This window comes from Macaca thibetana, chromosome 9 (assembly GCF_024542745.1).
Source record: "Macaca thibetana thibetana isolate TM-01 chromosome 9, ASM2454274v1, whole genome shotgun sequence".
NCBI classification, from domain to species: domain Eukaryota; kingdom Metazoa; phylum Chordata; class Mammalia; order Primates; family Cercopithecidae; genus Macaca; species Macaca thibetana.
The window spans coordinates 12,466,938-12,494,321 of record NC_065586.1 but is presented as its reverse complement, the minus strand read 5'-3'; the positions used below and the strand labels follow the sequence as shown (position 1 = coordinate 12,494,321).

The 27,384-nt window shown below is 46.8% G+C and overlaps 2 protein-coding genes and 1 pseudogene across 5 annotated transcripts in view; 2 read left to right on the top strand and 1 right to left on the bottom strand.

Annotated features, from left to right (window-relative positions):
• The window catches only part of UPF2 (UPF2 regulator of nonsense mediated mRNA decay), a 727,243-nt gene that overhangs the window by 65,302 nt on the left and 634,557 nt on the right, over positions 1 to 27,384 (top strand). The window lies entirely within an intron of this gene.
• CAMK1D (calcium/calmodulin dependent protein kinase ID) overlaps positions 1 to 27,384 on the bottom strand; it is a 491,709-nt gene that overhangs the window by 270,044 nt on the left and 194,281 nt on the right. For all 3 annotated transcript variants that reach the window (XM_050803261.1, XM_050803263.1, XM_050803262.1), the window contains exon 2: positions 9,014 to 9,145. In XM_050803261.1, the coding sequence (XP_050659218.1) occupies positions 9,014 to 9,145 (132 nt within the window). The remainder of the gene's footprint in view (positions 1 to 9,013; positions 9,146 to 27,384) is intronic.
• The window catches only part of LOC126962380 (60S ribosomal protein L6-like), a 693,495-nt pseudogene that overhangs the window by 481,668 nt on the left and 184,443 nt on the right, over positions 1 to 27,384 (top strand). The window lies entirely within an intron of this gene.

Below are 27,384 nucleotides of genomic sequence, written 5' to 3'. Positions count from 1 at the left end.
ATGGGATATGGCCAGTTGTCTTTTCCTTCAATTCAGGGAGTACTATAAGCAATGTCTAAGAAATTAACAGAAATGCATTGATTCTGGATCTCACATCAAAAGTAAAACGTCCTTGATTTTTGCAACGGACAAAACACCATAAGAAAGTCACTGGAAGGACCAAATATATTACCTCTTGGCTAGAAAGTGGCACTAGCATTAGACCACTTCTGTTTCCTCTTACAGACATGCACAGTTACGATGAAATAAACAACGATCACCAAACGGTGGTCAGAAACGAAGGTGAGTTTACTGCCAACCAGGCAGGGGAAGCCTCCGGACTTAGAAGGAAGCTCAGCATGGCTCCCAGGATAAGAAAGCATAGATATGGAGCAAAAAGGAGGGAGTACACTAAATAAGGCAGGACTCTGAACTGCTACAGAAGAGCCATCATTATGGAAGATCTGTCAATGTCAACTCTTCTCGATCATTAATGGCTTTCACAGAGCCTGGTTTTCACAGGTCCGGGGTGCATTGTTTAAGATTCCAGAAAGCCTTAGCTCATTCAGCAGACAGGCTCACATATGCATGCCCAAAGCTTGGCAAGATTTTGGCTTTAACCACACACACCACCACCACCACCACCACCACCATCAGTAAATAACTTACTGCATCCCTCAAAGCCTGTTTCATGGAGATTGCCTGGTTTTATTTGAAATCAAGGTAACAGCCTGGCACAGTGGCTTACGCCTATAATCCCAGCACTTTGGGAGGCTGAGGAAGGCGGATCACAAGGTCAGGAGCTCAAGACCATCCTGGCTAACACGGTGAAACCCCGTCTCTACTAACAAAGTACAAAACAATTAGCTGGACGTGGTGGTGGGAACCTGCAGTCTCAGCTACTCCGGAGGCTGAGGCAGGAGAATGGCATGAACCCAGGAGGCAGAGCTTACAGTCAGCCAAGATCGCGCCACTCTACTCCAGCCTGGGCGACAGAGCGAGACTCCGTCTCAAGAGAAAAAAAGAAGAAGAAGAAGAAATCAAGGTCACTTTCAATACGGTTTCCCAAGGTATCCGAGAGTCTAGAATCGTAAGATATACACCTGCCTCCCTATGTGTCACCATAAGCAAGGCTTTCAACCATTACTTTTCACATTTCCTGCTTGTGTCCTCCATTCCAATGCAAGCTTTCCAGAGAGGAACTCTCTGTCTTTTAGAACAGCGCCTTCTAAGCAGGTCAGATTGATCCTTAAAAAGCTGTATTGGTGCCTGAGAAATTCAAGTACTAGCTTTACCAGCTTAGCCATTTTCAGTCATTGGAAAAGTGGTTATCTTCAGCCCCAATCAATGGATTTCTTTTCTTTTTTTTTGAGATGGAGTTTCCCTCTTGTCGCCCAGGCTAGAGTGCAGTGGTGCGATCTTGGCTTACTGCAACTTCCAACTCCTGCGTTCAAGCAATTCTCCTGTCAGCCTCCCAAGTAGCTGGGATTACAGGTGCCCACCACCATGGCCGGCTAATTTTTGTATTTTTAGTAGAGATGGGGTTTCACCACATTGGCCAGGCTGGTCTCGAACTCCTGACCTCAAGTGATCCGCCCGCCTTGGCCTCCCAAAGTGCTGGGATTACAGGCGTGATGCACCGCGCCTGGCCCCCAATCAATGAATTTCTATTCAAGTGTCAGTTTCTCTAACACACACAGACTGGCACTTGGCAGTGATTTAAACAAGTGAACAGGGCCAGCCTCCCTTCAGAACAAAGCCGCAGGAGCAGGGGCAGGCTACATTTCCAGAGTTCATCCATGTCAAAGCCTTTCTCCGGAGGCTGTTCCTTAATCCCAAAGCAGTTGTTTTCTTTGGTTGCAGAAGCTGCCCTCCCTCTGGTCCACACTGAGAGGAAGGTGTCTGCCTTCAGGTAACTGGAGGAGGAGGCTCTGCCCTTCCCACGACAGAGGTGCCAACTCACTCTCCTGCCACACGTCCTGCCATCCATCCTGACCTTGACCCCAGGGATTTCAGGGATGCCAGCCCAGCATCCTGGGCTTTGTCACCTGCTGCCTTTAGCAGTCCTGACCCTCTTCTGATGTGCTTGGCACCGCAGTGTGCTAGCTCGACCACACCCTACCCCAGCCTCTCAAGGCCTGGCACTGCCACGACTGCCCATACTTCTTCAGCCACCTTTGAGAAGTGAGGTTCGCGCTCCTGAGCCCAGTCAGTGGCTGGTGCCTGCTCCTCAACGATGGGATGATGGACTCAAGTCAATTCACCAATCTCATAACAAAACTAGGCTCTTCCAAGGCAGCATATCTGAGTTTGCTCCTCTCAATGAAGCCTCTGCCCTGAAGGAAACATTGCCTGGCATGGGTTCCTGCCTGTGGACACATCTGGACACATCCGCCCACACCCCTGGTCATCACACAGAGCAGCCCCACCCTAGCAGGTGAAACCAGGGGGCAAGGGCTGGAGACGGGTGGCTCTGACATCGCACTGATTATGTGTTGGGATCAGTAGGTGGGGTTTGGGGGAGATGCTTTTTCAATTTTCCATCACCTGCCATTACCTCCAATTCTGACTCAATTGGTCTTGGATGGGGCCTGGGCATCAGTATAATTTTTTTCTTTTTCTTTTTCTTTTTAAGAGATGGCGTCTCAGTCTGTCACCCAAACTGGAGTACAGCCTCAAACTTCTGGGCTCAAGCAATCCTCCCACCTCAGCCTCCAGAGTAGCCGGGACTACTGGCAACCACCACACCGGACTAGTTTTTAAATTTTTTTTTGTAGAGACAGAGTCTCACTATGTTGCCCAGGCTGGTCTCGAACTCCTGGCCTCAGACAATCCTCCTGCCTCAGCCTCCTAAAATGCTGCAATTACAAGCACAAGCCACTCACTGTGCCCGGCCCATCAGTATGATCTTAAGAGCTTCCTAGGTGATTTTAAAGTGCAGCCAGGGCTCAGACACACTGACGGGGAGAGAAAGAGGCAGAGACCATCATCTGAGACTCCCCAGTGTACCCAGATAGACGAAAACATGCCAATTCAAATCAGTTCCAGCCAGGGTCTCTTCCCCAAGGCAAGACAATCTCTGCAGTCTACAAAGAAGCCATCAGAACAGCATGTTGAGTTCTGGTGCCATGTTTCATTCAGACAGTATCCCTTCCACCAAACTGAGCCTGAGTTTTCCCAACTATTAGTAAATGGGCTGCTCTAGACATAGCTGCTTTGCTTCTCTCAGCCCCCACTTTCCAATCTATGCATGCCCCTCTCTCTTCATCACTCATTTAAATGCAGACTGTTGATATATTTGCCTTTCTACTCCTGCAAAAGTACTTTAAGTGCTGCCTTGAAATTATTATTATTATTATTTTTTGAGACGGAGTTTTGCTCTTGTTGCCCAGGCTGGAGTGCAATGGCGCAATCTCGGCTCACTGCAACCTCCACCTTCCGGGTTCAAGCAATTCTCCTGCCTCAGCCTCCCGAGTAGCTGGGATTACAGATGTGTGCCACCACATTCGGCTAATTTTTGTAGTTTGAATAGAGATGTGGTTTCACCACGTTGGCCAGGCTGGTCTCAAGCTCTTGACCTCAAGTGATCCATCCACAGCAGCCTCCCAAAGTGCCAGTTTACAGGCGTGAGCCACTGCACCGGTCAAGTTTTGAAATTAGATTTGGGCAGTGCCTGCCCTCGAAATAAATAATGCCACAGAAATCATAAACTCTGTAATCCAGCCCGAGGAGAATAATACCAATGATGTTCTATTCCATACTGCATACAATACTCTGTTGTGGGATCACAGCTAACCGTTCTGTCTGGAGCAGCTTGTGCTGAATTTTCTAGATGCGGCCGCTGATGCCAGAGCGAGGCTGCCGGTCCTCACAGCTGCATAGCAACAGCCTACCTCCATGTTTATCTGAATGTTTCCCTCTGAGTTTCGTTGAGTATCTACTGATCAAGTAGAAAATTCATTTTGGAACAATTTCCAGAGCAAGTACAAAGACATCCTTAAGGACATGTTAGCTACATTACTTCAGTCCAGTGAAATAAATAAATTTCTCAGCCTACAACAAGCTCAGCATAAAGGGGGACAGGCAGTCTTTTCAATGTGCCGGCTTAGCAGTTCCCCGGTGGTCCAGCAGCTAGGATTCAAATGGGCCTACTTCCAAGGAAAATAGCGTGGAAATAAACAAATGGCCAGGAAACACACACAAATACTGTGGAAATAAACAAATGGTCAGGAAATAAGCAAAAGTAGTGTGGAAATCACCAAAGACGGTGGAATTTAAGGCAGTCTATTTGGGATCCCGTCTACAATGACTTAGTCATGAAAATCATCAAAAGACTTTTTTCTGTTTTCTTTTTTCTTTTTTTGAGATGGAGTCTCGCTCTGTCGCCCAGGCTGGAGTGCAGTGGTGTGATCTGGGCTCACAGCAAGCTCCGCCTCCCAGGTTCACACCGTTCTCCTGCCTCAGTCTCCCGAGTAGCTGGGACTACAGGCGCCCGCCACCACGCCCGGCTAATTTTTTTTTTTTTTTTGTATTTTTAGCACAGACAGGGTTTCACCGTATTAGCCAGGATGGTCTTGATCTCCTGACCTCGTGATCCACCTGCCTCGGCCTCCCAAAGTGCTAGGATTACAGGCGTGAGCCACCGCGCCTGGCCAGGACTTTTTTCTTATATGCTGTGTCTGAAAAACTTTACCATTCAGCAAGTCCAGATCACAGTTGAGTTCCAGACCTGGACAGTTAACTGGACCTCTCTACCGGGACATCTCCCCAGCCCCCAAGTTCAGCATGTCTAGATCAGGACTCTCCACTTGCCCTCCTGCTCTGGTATTTCTGATCTCAGTGAATGGGGTCATCACTCACCCAGGCATCCATGTCAGAAACCTGGCAGCCCTCCTGCTCTGGTATTTCTGATCTCAGTGAATGGGGTCATCACTCACCCAGGCATCCATGTCAGAAACCTGGCAGCCCTCCTGGAATCCTCCTTCTCCCTCCCTGCTCTCCCCATTCCTTCCAAATTCCTGAGTCCTACAGATTCCACTGCGTTCACACCCTCATACCTGTTTCTTCCATCTCAAGTCCAGAGCTTCTGCATTCATGTGTTACGTCTTCATTTCTCCACCAGATTCTTCCAATGGCCTCCTCACTATTCTCCCTACATACATTGAGTCCTGGCCCCCCAGTCCATTCTTCTCAGTCCTGCCACAATAATCTCCAAAAATTAATCTGGATCATGTTGCTCCTTTCATTAAAACCCTCCAATGGTTCCCCAGGGTCTAGAGGATGAAGTTCAAAGTGGGTACACAAGGCCCTCCACAATCCCACCTCTCCAACCTTAGTGTCTCCAGGCCTCCCCCTGAACCCTTTGCCCTGGAGAGCTCCCCGGCACACCAGCCTTTCTGTCTCCCATGTCCTGACCTCTGTCTGGGCTGCCACTTATGGATGGAATGTCCCTCTGTGTTTCCGACCCTGCAAACCATGCCCATTGTCCGGGCCCTCCTCCTCCGTGAACCCTCTCCTCCCATCCCACCCCAAAGGAAGAAGAGGGCACCCCTACCCTCCAGGCCCTGGCCACGCTCCTACGCAGCATCTGCAATGCCACTGCACGTACTTAGTGACAAAACTATGAGCTCCCAGAGGGCAAGGAGAGCACCTTATCTTTTACACTCAGCGCCCACCAGTGCTGCCTGCTGCACAGTGAGAATTCAACAAATATTTGTTAAATGAATGAATGTCTCCATGACAACATTCTGAGTGCTTTCAAACTGTTTTCTTTCTAGCTCATTGACGTTGCTTTCAGCTGCTCATGATGTGGATCTGCCTCTTATTCCACGTGTAAATCATTTGCAGAGGACCAAAAAAAAAAAAAAAAAAAAAAGTCAGTGCGGGAGATATTATCGATCACCTTCTTATCCCTGGAGAAATCACTTCTTTGTTCTTGACTCCTAAAAGACGGGCCAGGCTTCCAGGCACTCCAGCAGCGGATACTGAGAAACCCTCACAAGTTATTCCAGCCCTCCAGCCCTCCTCGGTTTTTCAATGCCCTCTCCCTGGAAGTGATTATTTGAGTGAGGCACAGGGTGAGGACAATTAAAACAGACCATCCACAGCATCAACAGGACTGGCTTATAAAGCCTACCTCCATGGCCTCTGCTCATGCAAATGAAAAATAACGCTAAAAAATGAAACTGACTTCCTCCGCTTTTGGACTTCTCAGCCCTAAGGGAGTCACACAAAAATACAGTCACCATTCTCAATCCTCAGCAGACAGCTCCTGCGCCCAACGTAAAACCTTTGGAAGGCTCTGGGCCCACCCAGAATTCCATCTACAGTGTCAAATATCTGTAATATGCCTGCAACTTAATGTCACCAGCAAACAACTTCTTCTCCAAGTACTGATTTCATATTGGAAAATGAGCAATTTAAATAAAGGTCTCATTAACATCATGTTTTCCTGCTAGATGCTAATGTACCTAATTTGTTTTCCCAGATTCTCTTCCATACAATCATCTCCTGCAATCCTCCTCAGGACAACCTGAAACTCACTGGGTTCCTAATAGACAATCCAGAGCACCTAGAAACAGTCCAACTACCAAACAAATAAGCAAACCCCTTAGGCTACAATGTTATAGAGACCTGTTGGTTCTCAAACACTTATCACGCATGCTGTAGCTTCTTCTGGGAGGTTCACAAAGGTCAGAAGACTACAGATCAACTGTCCTGGCCCTCTCAGCACTGCTGGGTTTGTATAAATAATGGCCCATTATTTGTTCGGTGGACACTGCTGGTCCCAGTAAGAGAGGAGTGGGTAAGATGTTTATTCAGAAAGAATGTGAGGAGCGTGATATTTTGTGTTGAGGCTCTAGAAGACTTGTTCTCATTCTGCTTTGCTTATCGGTACAGAGATTCTTGCTATGTGCTGATTCCAAACCCCAAAAATTTCAAGGATATTTTGAACATCTTTTATTCATAGCAACTCTTACAAATTTCCGTAGCACCCTGCTCAGACACACTCCAAACATGCAAAATTAGGTACTACATAAGGGCTTACTCCCCCAAACCTTTTGACATTACAGGGCAATGGCTTAATCATGGCAGTGTGGGGAACGGTGCGGACACCACACCCATGAAAGAACATCGTTGGGGTGGATCCAGACACATCAGAATGGTTCTGGGAGCCAGGCGCCATGGCTGATGCCTGTAATCCCAGCAATCTAGGAGGCTGCGGTGGGAGGACCGCTTGAGGCCAGGAGTTCAAGACCAGCCTGAGCAACACAGTGAGTCCTCCATCTCTAAAACAAACAAAAAAAAATGTTTTTTAATTATCCAGGCATGATAGCATGTGCCTACAGTCCCAGCTACTCAGGAGCCAGAGGTGGGAAAATCACTTGAGCCCAGGAGTTGAGGTTGCAGTGAGCCAAGATTATGCCCTTGCACTCCAGACAGGGCAACAGAGCAAGATCCTGCCTGGAGAAAACAAGAAAAAATGAATGGTTCTATGTGTGCCATTATACAAGAGGGGACTTTCTTATATTTTCACTCCCCGTGTGTAATAGAAATAAATGAAAATCTTGGCCAGGCACAGTGGCTCATGCCTGTTATCTCAGCACTTTGGGAGGCCGAGGCGGGCAGATCACCTGAGGTCAGGAGTTCAAGACCAGCCTGGCCAACATGGTGAAACCTCGTCTCTACAAAAATACAAAAATTAGCTGGGCATGATGGCAGATGCCTGTAATCCCAGCTACTTGGGAGGCTGAGGTGGGAGAATCACCTGAATCCAGGAGGTAGAAGTTGCAGTGAGCCAAGATTGCGCCATTGTACTCCATCCTGGGCAACAGAGCGAGACTCTGTCAACAAGTACGGAAGGAGGGAGGGAGGGAGGAAGGGAAGGGAGGAAGGAAGGAAGGGAGGGAGGAGAAGGGAGGCAGGGAGGGAGGGGAAGGGAGGGAGGGAGGGAGGGAGGGAGGGAAGGGAAGGTAGGAAGAGAAGAAAGAAAGAAAAAAAGAGAGAGAGAGAGAAAGAAAAGAAAGAAAGAAAGAAAAAAAAGAAAGAAAGAAAAGAGAAAGAAAGAAAGAAAGAAAGAAAGAAAGAAAGAAAGAAAGAAAGAAAGAAAGAAAGAAAGAAAGAAAGAAAGAGAAAGAAAGAAAGAAAGAAGGGAGGGAGGGAGGGAGGGAGGGAGGGAGGGAGGGAGGGAGGGAGGGAAGGAAGGAGAAAGAAAGGAAGAAAGAAACAAAGAAAGAGAGAGAAAGGAAAGGAAAGCGGGAGGGAGGGAGGGAAAGAAAGGAAATAAAGAAAGAAATGAAGAGGTAAGCACTGAAACAGTGAACTCCATGCAGCCTGCTGGGTGCCAGGTGCCACGTCTGTGGCAGAGAATGGGAGAAACCATCGGAGCATGTGGAAGTACCACTGGCCGGGTTGGTATTCCAGGCTCTGCCACCCTGGAGCTGCAAGGCTTTGGACACATGACTGTATTTTATGAGCTTTATCACCTTATCATAAATAAAACAGTAACAACAACAACAGTACTCATAGCGGTGGCAACAGCACAGACCTTTACTGAGCACTTACTACGTGGTGAGTGCCGCAGTGAGCCCTTCACAAAAACGTAGTAAGCAGCATCTTACCAAATCCCTACAACACCCTGCCAAGGAGATGCCAGTAACTCCATTTTACAGAGGAGACTCAGGGCTCCGTAGCCGGCCCACGGTCACTCGGATATCGTGAGTGGCAGGGTCTCGGTTCCCAAGCAAGTCTGCCTGACAGCTGTGCTCTTTGGAATTGAGAACTACTTCCAACCATGGCCGTGAATGTTATAAGACACGAGAGATCTATGGGAAAAGTGCTTTGAAAGTGGGTTATCATTTGCAGAGTCCTCTGGGGGCCCCTCTGCCCCCGAGGAAAGTCTGCCTCCGGGGCAGGCATCTTGCAGGACACAGGGGCCAGGAGGTGGGGAAGGGAGGAGGGGAGGTGTTGGGGAGGGGAGGAGGGAGGAGGGGAGGAGAGGAGGAAGGGAGGAGGGCTGCCCTCCAGCACTTACTTTCTCAGGACAGCTATCTCATTCTCTATGCTGCTTTCCTTGCCCTTCAGCGCCTTCTTAGGGATACACTTCACGGCAAAGAGCTTGCCAGTTGCCTTCTCTTCAGCTAAAACCACTTCCGAAAAGGCCCCGCTGTGAACAAAGAGGGAAAAAAAGAACACTTAGATGCAGGAGTCTGGTTTTGCAATAGCTCTATTCACCCTACCACCAAAGTTTAAGTAAACAATAACGACGGCTTAATTGTAAGCATTACTGTTACTTTTATCCACCATGGCTCCTTGCCAAACATCTTTGTGCAAACAAATACACAGGGGCGGCCAGGCACAGTGGCTCACGCCTGTAATCCCAGCACTTTGGGAGGCTGAGGCAGGCGGATCACCTGAGGTCAGGAGTTCAAGACCAGTTTGGCCAACATGGTGAAACCCCGTCTCTACTAACAATACAAAAAATTAGCCAGGCGGGGTGGCACACACCTGTCATCCCAGCTACTTGGGAGGCTGAGGCAGGAGAATCGCTTGAACTCGGGAGGCAGAGGTTGCAGTGAGCCGAGATCGTGCCACTGCACTCTAGCCTGGGCGACAGAGCAAGACTCTGTCTCAAAAAATAATAATAATAATAATAATTTTTTAAAAAAAGAAGTACACAGGGGCAAGCATGCTTTCCTGCAAAGGGACATGTGGATGTGGAGGTCGACATGGTGAGGCCACCTCCCAGTACCACCTGCTGCAGAGCACAGTGGCGTCACTTTGGAGCCCACAAGAGGTTTCTTCTACAGAAAAGGACTGGATCCTACTGCCGGTGTCAGCTCTCCGCACCTCCACACGGACCAGAAAGTCACACTAAAACCCCCAGGTCCTCACAGGCTTTTTCATCTAGAGGAAATTTCAGAGCGCTCTGCAAACACTGGACTCCTCCCAGCTGGGTAAGGATATGACGCAGTGTGAGCAGTGTTGTAGGTGGCCCAGACACAGGGTCATTAATTGGTCCGAGGGTACAAGTGCTCACCAAGCAGCTTGAATCCTTTTTTTTTTTTTTTTTTGAGACGGAGTCTCGCTCTGTCGCCCAGGCTGGAGTGCAGTGGCGCTATCTCGGCTCACTGCAAGCTCCGCCTCCCGGGTTTACGCCATTCTCCTGCCTCAGCCTCCCGAGTAGCTGGGACTACAGGCGCCCGCCACCTCGCCCGGCTAATTTTTTTGTATTTTTTAGTAGAGACGGGGTTTCACCGTGTTAGCCAGGATGATCTCGATCTCCTGACCTCGTGATCCGCCCGTCTCGGCCTCCCAAAGTGCTGGGATTACAGGCTTGAGCCACCGCGCCCGGCTTGAATCCTTTTTAAACCAAAGAAACTAACAAACAAGGGCCATGGACTGGGGAAGACTGTCCTGCCTGAAAATACACATTTCACTCTGCAACGGCAGAGCAACAAACTAAAACCAGGACATCTGGGGCTGGAGAGTCCATTTCTCTGGAGGAGCCCCTTGTGATCAGGGAGCCCCAGAGCCAGCACCCCGGGACCAGCTCCTTCACTGACGGCAAGCAAGCCCTGCATGCAGAACTCCACTAATAACCCTGGCATGGAACAGGCTCCTCCGTCATCCCCAGATCCTCCAGATCCCAGCTCTGTGCACAGGGAAGTACCAGAGCCCACCGAGTCATCCTCTGTCCCGAGACTTTCAACTCCTGCTTCAAGAAACCAACGTTCCTGTGTCCAGAGAAACCACTGGAAGCCCCAGTGTTATGGCAATGCCAGGGCTTCAGGCATTACCTTCTTCAGTCCAATGGTCCCCAACCTTTTTGGCATCAGGGACCAGCTTCATGGAAACCAATTTTCCCATGGACCCGGGAGAGCAGGGTGGTTTGGGGATGACTCAAGTGCATTACATTTCTTGTGCACTTTATTTCATTTTTTTGAGACGGAGTCTGGCTCTCTCGCCCAGGCTGGAGTGCAGTGGCACAATCTTGGCTCACTGCAACCTCTACCTCCCAAGTTCAAGCGATTCTCCTGCTTCAGCTTCCTAAGGAGCTGGGATTACAGGTGTCCACCACCACTCCTGGCTAATTTTTGTATTTTTAGTAGAGATGGGGTTTCACCATGTTACCCAGGCTGCTCTCGAAGTCCCGACCTCAAGTGATTCACTCGCCTCGAACTCCCAAAGTGCTGGGATTATAGGTGTGAACCACCATGCCCAGCCACTTTATTTCTATTATTATTACACACGAATGTATAATGAAATAATTCTACAACTTGCCATAATGCAGAATCCGTGGGAGCCCTGAGCTTGTTTTCCTGTAACTAGACAGTCCCATCTGGGGGTGATGGGAGACAGTGACAGTTCATCAGGCATGAGATTCTCATAAGGAGCGTGGAACCTGGATCCCTCGTGTGCACAGTTCACAACAGGGTTCATGCTCCTATGAGAATCCAATGCCGCTGCTGATCTGACAGGAGGCGGAGCTCAGGCGGTAACGAGAACAACAGGGAGTGGCTGTTAAGTACAGATGACGCTGTGCTTGCTTGCCCGCTGCTCACCTCTTGCTGTGCGGCAAAGTTCCTAACAGGTCACATACCCTACCAGTATTGGTCTGCGGCCTAGGGGTTGGGAACCCCTACTTTAGTCACTGTCAAAGAGATTCCTGCACAGAGGGTACGCCCTTCCTCCTCCTCTCCTTGGCCTCCTGACAGCAATGCACACTCTGTCATAATCCAAGGGAAGGTAAATGCATGTTTAAAAATCCTATCCAGCGAGAGGAATTCACTTCCATTCACTGCAGTTAACCTCAGGACGGCGCTCCCACCGGCCCATGAATGCTCATGAGACAAGCTTGTCTATAGCTTCAAGGTCTGTTTGAAATTATACAAACCCAAGGGGCAGAACATAGTCCTTCCACAAAATAGCCCAGATGAAAAAGATCAGAAGCAGGATCTTCTGCCCAAATCCACAAATGATTCATCCGTAGGATTCTCCCCTCAAAACACTACATCCCAGAAGCCAAACCTTCTAGAACCTGCCAGAACAATCATCATTAAATATAAACAGATAAAGACCCAGCACAGGTTTATCACAGAGGGATACACGGAGTCAGGCATTCCCAGTGACACCGGCCATGGCCAATGGCTTTTGTCCAGGAAACTCAAATCATAACAATTCCAGAGACGGCCCCTGAGCCCATGGTCCATCCCTCCTCACTCATCGCTAAGCCAGGGGGAGACAGGTGGCTGCACCTCACAGAGTTCTTAGGTGGGCCAAGACCCTGAATGAGGAGGTACGTGTTCCCCCTCACTACCCTCTGGGAGGTAGAACAAGAACTATGTTAGAGTATGAGAAAAATCACTGGGGAAAGACCAAGGTTCAAGCACCACGGGTGGTTTTTTTTTTTTTGAGAAGGAGTCTCGCCCACACTGGAGTGCAGTGGCCGGATCTCAGCTCACTGCAAGCTCCGCCTCCCGGGTTTATGCCATTCTCCTGCCTCAGCCTCCCTAGTAGCTGCGACTATAGGGGCCCGCCACCTCGCCCGGCCAGTTTTTTTGTGTGTTTTTTTAGTAGACACGGGGTTTCACCGTGTTACTCAGGATAGTCTCGATCTCCTGACCTCGTGATCCACCCATCTCGGCCTCCCAAAGTGCTGGGATTACAGGCTTGAGCCACTGCGCCCGGCCACGTCATTTAATACCAGATACTTCATTCATTCATTCAGTCAGTCAGTCAGTCAGTTTCCCTGTTGGCCACTTGAGTCCCTAATGCTGATGACACCCCAATGTTCCTTAGTTTGTTGGATTTACTAAGTCCATTTTCCAGAAGGTGGAAAAGCCCTTTGGCAGCAGTGACCACGAACAAGGGCTTGGGCTGGGAACGGCGATCAGGTCCCTCTCCTCCTGGGCTGCCCCTCGCTCCACTCTCCATCCACAGGTGCTCCTTCCTCTACAGAATCCCTGTGATCAGAAATGACCACGGCCCACACAGAGGGGACACCCTGCTCAATCGGACCCTTGGTAGCCTATAAGAGAAAAGCATTTCCTTGCTTGGAGGAAATGGAGTGAGAAGTGAGGTTGCCGCAGGACTCAGCCCGAGGGACAAGAGATTGAGGAAGGGACCGAGGGGTCTCCTCAGAGCCAGCACTGCCATGGCAGGAAGCTGACAACACGGCGAGGCAGTAGTGCCCGTGGAGCTAGGGTTTTTCTGCCTTTGTCCCTGGCTAGGTGGCGATGGGCTATGTGGCCCCCTATGGGGAAGGCAGGACAGCGGCATGCTAAACAGCCCAGGCTTGACACCACATGACCAAGGAGTCTCCATCAGAAGATCCTGAGTAGAGTCACGGAGCCAAGTTTCCAGTCCCATTCTCTGCGAATGCAAGTCAGCATGCAACTCCACGCCTAGGTCTATACCCAGAAGTGAAAGCGGGGAATGAACAGGGGCGTCGACAGCCACAGTCACAGCGGCATTATTCACAACAGCCACGAGGTGGCAACAACCCTTGCACCCACTGGGGGACAAATGGATAAAATCTGGTCTACACATATAACAGTAAATAGCCACAAACAGCAATGGAATTCTGACCCATGCTGGAACACGGATGAACTCTGAGGACATTTATGCTAAAGGAAATAAACCAGATACAAAAAGCCAAATACCGTATGATTCTACTTACAGGAGGTGTCCAAAGTCATCAAATTCATAAAGGAAGAAAGTAGAACTGTGGTTGCTAGGGACTAGGGGGAGAAGGCAATGGGGAGTTCTGTTTAATGGGGACAGAGTTTCCGTTTGGGAAGATGAAAAGGATCTGGAGGCCAGGCATGGTGGCTCATGCCTGTAATCCCAGCACTTTGGGAGGCCAAGGCAGGCAGATCACTTGAGGTCATTTGAGACCAGCCTGGCCAATATGGTGAAACCCCGTCTCTACTAAAAATATAAAAATTAGCAGTGTGTGGTGGCACATGTCTGTAGTCCCAGCTACTCAGGAGGCTGAGGTGGGAGAACCACTTGGGTCCTGGAGGCGGAGGCTGCAGTGAGCTGAGATCACGCCTATGCACTACAGCCTCAATGACAGAGCGAGACTCTGTCTCAAAAAAAAAGAAAAAAAAAGAAAAAAAAAGGTCTGGAGATGGATGGGGTTGATGGTTGCACAACGATGTGAATATACTTGATGCCACCAAACTGTACTCTGTCAAATGGTTAAAATAGGCCGGGCACAGTAGCTCATGCTTATAATCCCAGCACTTTGGGAGGCTGAGGTGGGAGGATCGCTTGAGCCCAGGAGTTCGAGACCAGCCTGGGCACCACAGTGAAACCCTGTCTCTACAAAAAATTAAAAAATTAGCCAAGTACGGTGATATACACCTGTCATACCAGCTACTTGGGAGGCTAAGGTAGGAGGATCACTTGGGCCCGGGAGGTCAAGGCTGCAGTGAGCCATGATCACGGGACTGTACTTCAGCCTGGGCCATAGAGCAACACCTTGTCCCCCGCCGCACCCCACACCCCACCCCCCAAAGAGGTTAAAGTGGTAAAGTTTATGTTATGTATATTTCACTGCAATAAAAAGATAAACATAAAAGGTCTGCTTGCTTCTAATCAATGATGTTGCCTGAGGACGGATACATTGGAAAAACTAGATAGACCTTTTCACTAAATACCTCCCTAAAGGAGAAAAAAATTTATCAACTGTAGGGTGCCAGCTGGAGTGAGCAACTTGATATTTACAAAGGACTCTGGCATATATCAGTGAATCCACTCCTTACAGCAACCCCATGAAGCAGACGAGAAGTTACTGCCATCTCCATTTTACAGATGAGGATACTGAGTCCCATCACACAAGTGGTAAAGGGCAAAAAATAGAACTCGGTTTCCTATTCTCTCCGAGGTCCTTTCTCAATGAGTCATGCCGGGCTGATACCCATGGCTACCAGGGCGTGTGCTTGGCAAGCACTGCAGGTGACAGGGATGGAGGGGTTAGAAGACCCCGTTGTCAGATGAGCTGCCATCACTCCAAGCCCGCAAATCCACCTGCTTTATCATTTAGCCAAACAATGTGCATTTACCTGCTTTAAGCTTTCGACAGACAAAGTTCTCTGGCCTTCTTAAGGGATATAAGATTACCATAAACTGTTACTGTTCCCACAATAAACAGAAATCACTTGAAGACACTTCCCCTGTTCCAGGAAATTTAATTAGAAACATCAAACACAAAGCTCATGAATGAACAGTTTGAGCACTTTCTATGATATTATATAACACAGTGGTGTGTGTGTGTGTGTCTGTGTGTGTGTGTGTGTGTGTGAGAGAGAGAGAGAGAGAGAGGAGGGGGGTGTCCTTGTGACAAGAAAGGCTACAGCAAGGAAAATGATCTGAAAACCTATAAAGACTTCCTGCAACCCAAGAACATAAATTCCAAGGAACAAAAGCAGGGACAGAGTGACAAAGTTTTAAAAAATACAAAGAGGTCAAAGCAGGTTGCAGTCTATAGGCTGTAAAACACAAGCATTGTGCATTTAAAGCTGAACGATGGGGCACTCCAGCCAGACCGAATCATGCTGGCAACTTAAAATTGTCTGGGCACAGCTGTCACTGGCCTGGAGCCCGTGCCCCACTCTTCTCTCTGCAGTCCACCTTCTTCCTCCACCACCACTTGACTGGACCCTCGTGGGCAGGGCCCCCCAGGGGTCTCCCAGTTGCTAAACCCAATGGCTTCCTCTCACTGCTCATCCTACTGGTTTTTGCCTTGACCTTCTTCCTAAAATTCTTTGCTTCTTGGTTCTACAGCATAGTCCTCTCCTTCTGCCTCTATATACATTTCCTCTCCATCTCCATCTCCTCTTCCTCCCTTCAAACATCAATGGGCCCCCAAGGGTTCATTTGCAACCCTTCCTTCTTCCTAGTCTGTATCTTCCCCATGGAAATCTCAGCTGTTTCCATAGTCTCAGTCCCCTCTGTCCTTTGATGGTCTCCTAAGCTTCATCCACATTTTAATCTCTCTCATGTGCAAACCTTACCTTCTCCGCTCACAAAGGCCCTTCCCAGCCTCTCAAGAGCACGATAACCAAAGTGAAACACAGTTATCTTTACCCCAAAACTTCTCTCTTTCATTTCTACTAATCAGTAATGCGGCCTAAAACCTGTCTACTTTACTGCTCTCTGTCTCTGTCATTTCCATCGCCAAGTACGTTCAGGTCTTCCGCTTGAGACAAGAGTCTCAAACGCCCGCCTGTTCCTCCATCCCTTCACTGTTCCTCTGGTTCATGTCCTCCTTCTCTCGATTCTGCAATACCTCCACCCACTCCTTCCTGGTCCCGTAGCCCCCAGCGAGCCCACTGCTACCTGCTACCTCCTGTTACTGAAATTACTCTTCTGGAAATAAGATTTGATTATGTCATTACCCTCCTTAAATCGTTGAGGTTTCGTGTCTATGGGATCAAGTTCAAATCCCTTTGCAAGTTACCCATGCCACTCGAAGCTTTTCTAAACCTGACCACAACTTTGCAGGCTCATCTGCCACTATAGCCACTGTCCCCAACACAAACACTCCCCACCATATACAAGTCACCTCAACCCAACCACACCACTCAACAGGCAGTTTCCTGAACACACAATGGCCTTTCACACCACTGGCCTTTGTTCAAGTTCTGCCCATCCCCTCCTTCCCTGAATGTCATTCATTCCTTTTCCTTTCTGCTTGGTAAAATTCCATGCCTTTTTCTTTTCTTTTTTTTTTTTTTTTTTTTTTTTTTTTTTTTGAGACAGAGTCTTGCTCTGTCACCCAGGCTGGAATACAGTGGTGCTATCGTGGCTCACTGTAACCTCCGAATCCCTGGTTCAAGCAATTCTCCTGCCTCAGCCTCCCGAGTAGCTGGGATTACAGGCCCATGCCACCACGCCAGGCTAATTTTTGTATTTTTAGTAGAGACGGGGTTTCACCATGTTGGCCAGGATGGTCTCGATCTCCTGACCTCATGATCTGCCCGCCTCGGCCTCCCAAAGTGCTGGGATTATAGGTGTGAGCCACTGCGCCCAGCCAATTCCAAGTATTTTTCAAAGGCCCAGATGGTATATTTCCTCCTTTTTCCTTTTTTGTTTTTTACTGTGAGACAGAGTCTCACTCTGTCACCCAGGCTGGAGTGCTGCGGCGTCATCTCAGCTCACTGCAACCCCCGCCTCTGGGGTTCAAGCCATTCTCCTGACTCAGTCTCCTGAATAGCTAAGACTACAGGCGCACACCACCATGCCCAGCTAGCTTTTTTTTTTTTTTTTTTTTTTTTTTTTAGTAGAGACGAGTTTTCACCATGTTGATCAGGCTGGTCTCGAACTCCTGACCTCAAGTGATCTGCCCACCTTGACCTCTTATTTCCTCCTCTCTTAAGGTTTTCTCAATTGCTTCTCACCCAGGCAGAATGATGCTCTCCTTCTGAAAAATGTGGCTTAAACGTACATTACCTATCCCATGTGCACATCCCATTACAGTCCTTAACATGCTTCCTATACGAGAATAGGAGGTGCATGTATTCTGTTTCTGTGTCTCTAGACCTAATAATACTTGTGTCAACTGGTGCCCAAGACACTTCTGATGATGACCATTAATGGGGGCTCTCCTCTGATTCCCCATCAGGCTCTTCACTCTTCTCCTGTGCTGTAGATCTGCAAAGTAAGTAATGTATCCTAATGACCTTCTACTCAACACCAGTACTATCCACTCAACACTAGTACCATCCACTCAACACTAGCACTATCCACTCAACACTAGTACCATCCACTCAACGCTAGCACTATCCACTCAACACTAGTACCATCCACTCAGCACTAGCACTATCCACTCAACACTAGTACTAGAAAACAGTACTATCTCTTTTCTCCTCCATAATATGTTTCTCTAAGTTTCTATGCAAGCCTGTGCAGAAAGAACCTCAAAGGTTTCTCTTGAGGCATAAAAATTATTTGAGTCCCTCCTGATTTATTTTAAAACATGCACTTACGTGCCTGAATGCTTAAGTAATATTATACAGTTGAATAATCCAGAGATCACTGTTTGTTTTGACTAGAAAAAGTCTTAAATTTGTTAATTTATGATATTTTCTCCCTATAAACCTTCATCCTTGTTGAATAAGTAAAATTTGGTAAAAAGAAACAGCAGATTTTTATACAGATGAAAGGACTTTAGAAAATGCATAACTGTGGGAGAAATAAAAATTTCAGTGTTTCAAAAACTGCATTTTTTCAAGTTGTGACAAGACATTTATTTGAATGATAAAGAAAGCCATTATTCTATTTAAAAAACACAAAATTTCCATCAAAAAGGAATCTCTGTGATAAATTACTGGAAAGGTCAAATAAAAATTTAATCTTGAAATGCTAAATGTTTTCTTCACCTGATGATAGGCTGTACAAATTGCAAAAGTTGAATCCTTCCTCCTTTTCCCCACATTTCAAAGAAAATCAAATCATCACCCACAGGCAGCTCATCCTGATTATAAGCCAGGTGCCTGCGAGGAAATAATCTTTTGAGAACCAAATTTCCAAGACTAAAGGAAACCATCCCATTTTCCATAGTGATGAAAGAATTCTAAATGGCTACTTAGACTTTTAACTTCATAAATGATGGCTCTGGAAAATAAAAGCTGTTTTGCTTTGCTTTATCTAGTCAGTTTCAATGGACTGTGGTGTTACGATGGTTGGCTCTCCATGCTGTTAAATGTATACCCAGTCCTCTCTGAGTGAAATGATCTGAGGTCCAAGCGACCAGTGAGTGACAGGGCAAAGAAAAGAAGTGGACCTGGGATCTGGGAATGTTCTTCCTGAGTTCCCTGAAAAAGCAACACAAAATGCATGTGCCCTAAGGATGCCTTGGCTAAAAACAGACATTTAAGGGCTTGTGAACTGGTTTTTTACCCTTCTCCTGTGCTATAGATAGGCATGTGCTTACCTGTAGTTAAAAAATTATCAGAATCATTCTGACTCCAGTCATCTTAACTCCAGACCTTTAGCTTATGCTGGGCCCAGAACTCAGAACCAAGCCAAGCCCAGAGATACGCTGGCTAACTCCCTCCTCACTACCAATTATTATTGTAAAAAATGGAAACAAGAAATCTGTTTCTATCCCAGTTTCTCATAATCTTTTCCAGTTTCTAATACCTTTCATCTTTAACCTAAGGTTGTTAAGAATAATCGGGCAACAGCCAGGCGTGGGAGGCTAACACCTGTAATCCTAGCACTTTGGGAGGCCAAGGCGGGTAGATCACATGAGGTCAGGAGTTTGAGATCAGCCTGGCCACCATGGCGAAACCCGTCTTTACTGAAAAAATACAAAAATTAGCCGGGCGTGGTGGTGGGCACCTGTAATCACAGCAACTCGGGAGGCTGAGACAGGAGAATCACTTGAACCCAGGAGGCAGAGGTTGCAGTAAGCCAAGATCGCGCCACTGCACTCCAGCCTGGGTGGCAGAGCAAGACTCTGTCTCAAAAAGAGCAAAAAAAAAACCCAAAAAACAAAAAAAAAACAATAATAGCTGGGTGTGGAGGGTCACACCTGTAATCCCAATACTTGGGAATGCCGAGGAGGGCAGATCATCTGAGATGAGGAGTTCAAGATCAGCCTGGCCAACACGGTGAAACCCCGTCTCTACCTAAAATACAAAAATGAGCCAGGAGTGGTGGCGGGCACCTGTAGTCCCAGCTACTCGGGAGGCTGAGGCAGGGGAATGGCTCGAACCCGGGAGGCGGAAGTTGTTGCAGTAAACCGAGGTCATGCTGCTGCACTCCAGCCTGGGCGACAGAGTGAGACTCAGTCTCAAAAATAAATAAATAATAAATAAATAAATAAATAAATAAGTGCACATTATTTTAAAATCTTTTCTCGGACAAGAGCAATTTAATCACAAAATGGTCAAAAATTGTAGCCTCCGACCAATCTGCTGTGACTTGCACATTTTAGGTGCTCCAAAACTGTTGGTCAAACGGAACTGCTGAAACCTGGAAAGGACTCCTCTGACTTTTAATGAGAATCAGGAATTCAGGAGCTGTCTTTTTGATTCATGACAGTTCACTAAACCAACCACTGGGTGAAATTATCTCCATCCCAAATTAGACCAAGAAATAATCAGATGATACTGAAATGATGTGCCCTATTAGCTTAGTGTAGCTATTATTGGCTCTTTGCCTTTCTATGCTTTTTAGTCATTCTACATACAAATCAGACTGACTGTGTTATTAACTTGATGAACAGCATCGCTTCCAGCCTACTGCCCTTACCAGACTGTGTAACTGGGTCTGTAGACGTTACCCCCTGGCCTCTGACCATAAATTAAAATGTTCTTTTCTACTAATCATATTATTTTCCCCAGTGTCACGTCAGCACAATATTAAAGGCTGGTTTTAAAACACTGAAAAGCTGGGGTGCCATGGCTCATGCCTGTAATCCCAGCACTTTGGGAGGCCAAGGCAGGAGGATCACTTAAGACTAGGAGTTCCAGACCAGCCTGGACAACAGGATAAAACCCCATCTTTACCAAAAAAAATTCAAAAATGATCCGGCCATGGTGGTGCGTGCCTATGGTCCCAGCTACTCAGGAAGCTGAGGTAGGAGGATCACTTGGGCTGGGTGGCTGAGACTGCAGTAAGCCATGACTGCACCACTGCACTCCAGGGTGACAAAGAGAGACCAAAAGGAAGGAAGGAAGGAAGGAAGGAAGGAAGGAAGGAAGGAAGGAAGGAAGGGAAGGAAGGGAGGGAGGGAGGGAGGGAGGGAGGGAGGAAGGGAGGAAGGGAGGAAGGGAGGAAGGGAGGAAGGGGGAGGGAGGGAGGGAGGGAGGGAGGGAGGGAGGGAGGGATGAAATTGGTGGTACTTGGCTTGAGACCGTCTAGGAAGTAGACAGGTGCCTTTTAGACCTATTGTTCCAGATTAGAATCAACTCTTCAAACGGAAAAACCTGTTTGCTAACCCTAACCCTTACAGACCCCAGAGAATCTGAATGGATCATAACAGTAGTGAAGTCAGCTGGGCGCAGTGACTCACGCCTGTAATCCCAGTACTTTTCGGGTGCCAAGGTGGGTGAATCACAAGGTCAGGAGTTTGAGACCAGCCTGACCAACATGGTGAAACCCCGTCTCCAAGAATACAAAAATTAACTGGGCATGGTGGCACATGCCTGTAATCCTAGCTACTCATAAGGCTGAGGCAGGAGAACTGCTTGAACCCCGGCAGCGGAGGTTGCAGTGAGCTGAAATCACATCACTGCACTCCAGCCTGGGTCACAGAGCGAGACTCCATCAAAAAGAAAAAGAGAGAAGGAAGGAAGGAAGGGGGGAAGGAGGGAAGGAGGGAAGGAAAGAAGGGGGGAAGCAGGGAAGGAGGGAAGGAGGGAAGGAGGGAAGGAGGGAGGGAGGGAAGGACGGAGGGAAAGAGGAAGGAGGGAGGGAGGGAAGGAGGGAGGGAGGGAGGGAAGGAGGGAGGGAGGGAGGGAAGGAGGGAAGGAAGGAATGACAGTAGTGAAGTAAATGGTCTCAATGTTCAATGTCTACGCAACTCTCCCGGCAGAAATTTGGCAATTTTAGAAGTGACATTAACTCCTTCTGATAGAATCTTCAGCTAAAAATCTTTACTAAATCGCACACCACTAATGACATTTTGTAGTGCTAATTCAGCACACTGACCTAAGAAAAGCCAGGCCCAATCTGGAAAATAAAGTTCTGCCAAGCAAACACAGCAAAAAGACTCTCTTTCACATGCCTGAGGAACAAATGTGTCCAAGAACATGGATATCCAACTTAGATACAATGTCTATTCATTAAAATGTATCTTTTAAAGCTCTCCACCTGACAATTACATAGTAAGCCTTACATTTGTTTATGCTAATACTTAAGCTAAAAGTATTAAAATTCTATTCCTTAAAAAAAAAAACAGAAAAAAACAAAAACAAAAAAACTCTAACTCGGGTTCTTATTAACTAGGACTGGTGCCTGACCAACCAGTTCAAATTAGAAACATATCCTTAACTTTAGCAAGTAGATGCTTAGGAACAGAGAGAATCCTTCAAAACAGCTACGCTTTCTCACTGAAAAATTTTCGTCTTCCTCTTTAACTGGTAAATTCCTCAATGATAAGCAACCCTGCATAATAGCTTCAAGAACCATGATGAGGCATTCTTAAATACCCACACGATTAGCTTAATTTTTGTCCAGATCAGTTTTCATTCTGAGTACAATCCTATGTCTGAAACTGCCACCAGGGCAGGTCTAGGTTATGACAATACTTGTCACAGGGAGAACGCATCAAAATGCTGACACAATCATTGCTTGTGACATCTTTGGTTTCTGCAGGTGTTTCTGTGGCACTAAATCTTTGCTGTTCACAGCCTCACTGATCCAAATGCAGAAGACAAATAAATTCCACGTGAAAGCTTACTGCCACACTCTTAAAAACACGCTTCATTTAATAGCACTCCTTGCTTTCCTCCTTCACTTCTCTGACAGGCTCCCACGTTTTATCTCTGCTCTTTTCATGCCATTTGTTAAAGGTTGATATGGAACCGAAGTGAGTCAATCATTTTTTTTTTCTTATACCAACAGGGAGCATCCATGGAAGCCTGCTTTTTGGAGACGGAGGCAGAATAAAATATTCAGGCCAGATACGGTGGCTCATGCCTGTAATCCCAACAGTTTGAGAGGCCAAGGCAGGAGGATCACTTGAGGCCAGGAGTTGGAGACCAGCCTGGACAACATAGCAAGACCCCCAACTCTACAAAAAAAAAAGAAAAAGAAAAAATCGGCTAGGTGTAGTTGCACACGCCTGTAGTCCTATCTCCTTGGGAGGCTGAGGTGGGTGGATCGCTTGAGCCCAGGAGTTCAAAGTTACAATGAGCTATGATCACACCAATGCACTCCAGCCTACAGTGTGACAGAGTGAGACCCTGTCTCTTAAAAAAATATTCAGTTCTTTTTGAGATTACAAAATCTCCTTATAGCTACAGCGTAAAAAGCTGGCAACACTCAAGGGCAAATAAAGTGTCCATGTGGGCCATGCATGCATTTGTTGCCAGGGTATATTTTCCATGGATGACAAAGGTACTGACTTGGATGAAACTGCAACCGCCGGGATACTCTCTTTCTTCATCACCTGTGCGGACCTCTTCGCCAGCACTTCTCACTGTGGTCTTCCCAGATCTCCTGCTGGAGACAGATTTCTCCCTGCAGAGGTGGCTCTTCAGAGGCGAACTCCCCCTTCTCACTCCCATCCCTGATGGTGAGGGAACCAGACCTAGCAAATGCTCATGTTCTGCCCTCTGGCTGCTACAAAAATCCAACATGCTCCTAATGCCAGCCGCATAGCCCCATTGTCACATGGTGGGCAAAACCTGAATGGTGAAGTGGCGATGGGACAGAATGTTCATGATTAATCCCAACAGGCCATCCCTCATCCAGCCATTCCCACTCGCCAGATCCTCTGACTTTAGACACTCTTTTGAGCTTATTTTCATTCTCATTCAGGGCAGATGTCTCAACAAGTAACTTAAAGGAAAATTCTTTTAAGCTCCCTGCTAACTAAACACACATCAATACACTTTAAGTATGCTTCAAGCTATTCCATAAAAAAACACAGAGTCCTTATAGGTAAAATAATTACTACATTTAAGGGACATTTGGCTGTGTCTGTGTAAAAAAAATCAATATTCTGGCTTAAAACAATCAATAAAAGTTTGAAATAGCAGAACACTGGAAAAATTCTAAATATCCATTAATAGGGGACTGGTTAAGTAAGTTACAATCTAAAAAAACAATGGAGGCCAGGCGTGGTGGCTCATGCCTGTAATCCCAACACTTTGGGAGACCAAGGCAGGAGGATTGCTTGAGGCCAGGAGTTTTGAGACCACCCTTAGCAGCGACCCTGTCTCTACAAAAATAAATAAATAAAAACTTAGCTGAGCGTGGTGGTGTGCGCCTGTAGTCCCAGCTACTTGAGAGGCTGAGGCAGGAGGATCACTTGAGCCCAGAAGTTCAAGGCTGCAATGAGCTATGATTGCACCACTGCCCTCCAGTCTGGGCATCACAGTGAGATCCTATTTCTAAAAATAAACAAATAGATAAATAAAAATACAATGGAGTACTATGCAGTCATGTAAAATAATTAAGTAGATTTACATGTATAATACAGAATTATTCCCAAGATATACTGTTAAATGCAAAAACAAAGATGCAGAACATTGTGTATTTTATATTCCCATTAATTATCCCTATTTTACAGATGTGGAAATTGAACTCATCAAGGTTCAAGAAGTTGTCTAAATCTCAAAGCTAGTGTCTGGAGGGATTTTGACTCTGGTGTGACGAGTTGATGAAATGCTGCTGCTGGCAAGGTACCCTGGGACCACACTGTGGACATTTTGAACATCAGATGAACAGCGTCCACACAGTGCAGCCAGCAGTGAGAAGGCACGAGGCCTTGAATAAATGACAGAAACAAACAGAGCCAACTGATATGTAGTATTCTCAATCCCATCAAATGTGTTTTAGATAATTTTTGTGTTCTCTGACATCCTTTTGAACAGAAACAGGTAAGCATCCTCCCTAACAACGTGGTATGCCTCTGCCAGGCAGAAAATTCATTTATGATCTACATTTTCATTTATGCTACTGAATGATATAAAAAATACCTTCTCTATTTTTCCTTTAAAAATTTCTTGCTCTAGCAAGTGTTTGCTTCATAACTGGCTGGATCTCCCTACACTAGCCCGAAACACCCTGCATGTCTTTTGATCACTGAGCTGCACCTTGGGCAATTTAACAAACAAGGCTGTTAAGAGAATTTGGTCAAGATGCAAACTATTGCCGGGCGCGGTGGCTCAAGCCTGTAATCCCAGCACTTTGGGAGGCCGAGACGGGTGGATCACGAGGTCAGGAGATCAAGACCATCCTGGCTAACACGGTGAAACCCCGTCTCTACTAAAAAATACAAAAATCTAGCCGGGCGAGGTGGCGGGCGCCTGTAGTCCCAGCTACTCGGGAGGCTGAGGCAGGAGAATGGCGTGAACCCGGGAGGCGGAGCTTGCAGTGAGCTGAGATCCGGCCACTGCACTCCAGCCTGGGCCACAGAGCGAGACTCTGCCTCAAAAAAAAAAAAAAAGATGCAAACTATTCTGTGCTTCCTTACATATATATAAAGTTGGAGCACAGAGAACAAATCCTTTCCCCAAGAAAACAGGTTATTGTGCAAAGAATGAAGCTTCCCTAACCTAAATAATCATCATCATCATTATGATCATCATCACCATCATCATCATCACAGTCATTATCACCATCACCATCATCATCATCATCGCCATCACCAGTCATTATCATTTTCGCCATCATCATCACAGTCATCATCATAGTTATCACCATCATCATCATCTCCATCACTGCCACCATCACCATCACCATCATCATCACCATCGTTGCCATCACCATCACCATCATCAGTCATCATCGCCATCATCATAGTCATCATCACCATCATCATCACTATCACCATCATCTCCATCATCATCACCATCATCACCATCACCATCATCACCATCATCATCACCATCGTCATCTCCATCATCACCATCATCACCACCATCATCACCATTATCTCCATCATCACCATCACAATCACCATCACCATCATCACCTCCATCATCATCACCATCATCACCATCATCTCCATCATCATCACCATCATCACCATCACAATCACCATCATCTTCATCATCACCATCATCACCATCACAATCACCATCATCTTCATCATCATCACCATCACCACAGTCATTATCATCATCATTTTCACCACCATCATCACAGTCATCAGAGTTATCACCATCATCATCATCCTTGTCATCACTGCCACCATCACTATCACCATCATCATCACCATCATTGCCATCATCACCATCACCATCAGTCATCGCCATCATCATAGTCATCATCACCATCATCATCACTATCACCATCATCTCCATCACCACCATCATCACCACCATCATCACAGTTATCATCCCCACCATCATCGTCATCACAGTCATCATCATCATCGCCATCATCACGATCACCATTACCATCATCATCGTCATCATCATCACCATCATCAATACTGCTCATTAAAAACTGTATATAATTTTTTTGAGAGACAGGGTCTTGTCCTGTCATGCAGGCTGGAGTGCAGTGGCATGGTCACAGCTCCCTATTACCTCACATTCCTGGGCTCAAGCCATCCTCCTGCCTCAGCCTCCCAAGTCTAAATGAGCATAAGCTTATTTTTAAAAAACTATTTGCCAACTACTTCCCAATTCTAATAATAACCCTGCATGATAACATTATTATGGCCATCTTACAGCTGAGAAAACTAAGGTTGAAAAAGGCGAAAATTTTGCTAATATGGCACTAAACTGACATTGTAACCCTAGTTTGACGCCAAAGTCACGCTCTTTCATTTTTAAACCACGCCTCCTCACTGGGTATAATTTTACAATTTAGAAAGAGTAACAAGAGTGAGGGCGGTGCAGTGGTTTTCTTCCCATATGCCCCTCCCCCAAAATACTGTCTAAATTCTCATCCAAAATGGGCTACAACGGATAGACAAATCCATTGAAATTTTCTTAACCAGAGACCTCTCCTAGGAAACCCCAGTGACATTCTCTTCCTTCTCAGTTTCTGACAGCGATTGCCCACTTCAACCCCAAGGGCTGAAGACAGAGATTTTCTTCCCTCCTACTTCCATGAACCCAGACTCTCTATTAGGGGAGAGTGGAAGAATTGTTAAGTTGGACTTTAGGTTCTGTTCCTAAACCACTCTTTGTAGAATTAGGCACTCATCTAATTGCCTTGACATCTTAAAATTCTACATCCTAGTTTTCTCTGTTTTCCAAAGTGTAAATACTGACTGACCAAAGTCCACAGATGCAAGACTGACCCTTACGTTGCCCCACTTGCTAATTTCTTCTCCTCCGAAATGGCAACCATCTCTCTTTATTCACTTCCTGACTCACAGAGCCAACTTAATCTTCAAGTATAGTTGACAGTTTCTCCCATTCCCTACAACATAATCACATTAACATTCCAGCAGAAAGAAAAGTTCATACTTCCTAGGCTTTAGTGCCATGGGCCTTATTTCTCTTGTTTAATTGCTGTTCAATCATGTACACACAGATTAATCAATCTGTTGTGGGGTGCCAGATGGTGGGTGGGTGGGTGGATGGATGAATGAAAGAATGGGTGGATGAAATGGATGGATGGATGGATGGATGGATGGATGGATGGATGGATGGATGGATGGATGGATGGATAAATGAATGGATGGATGGATGAATGGGTAGATGAATGGGTGGGTGAGATGGATGGATGGATGGATGGATGGATGGATGGATGGATGGA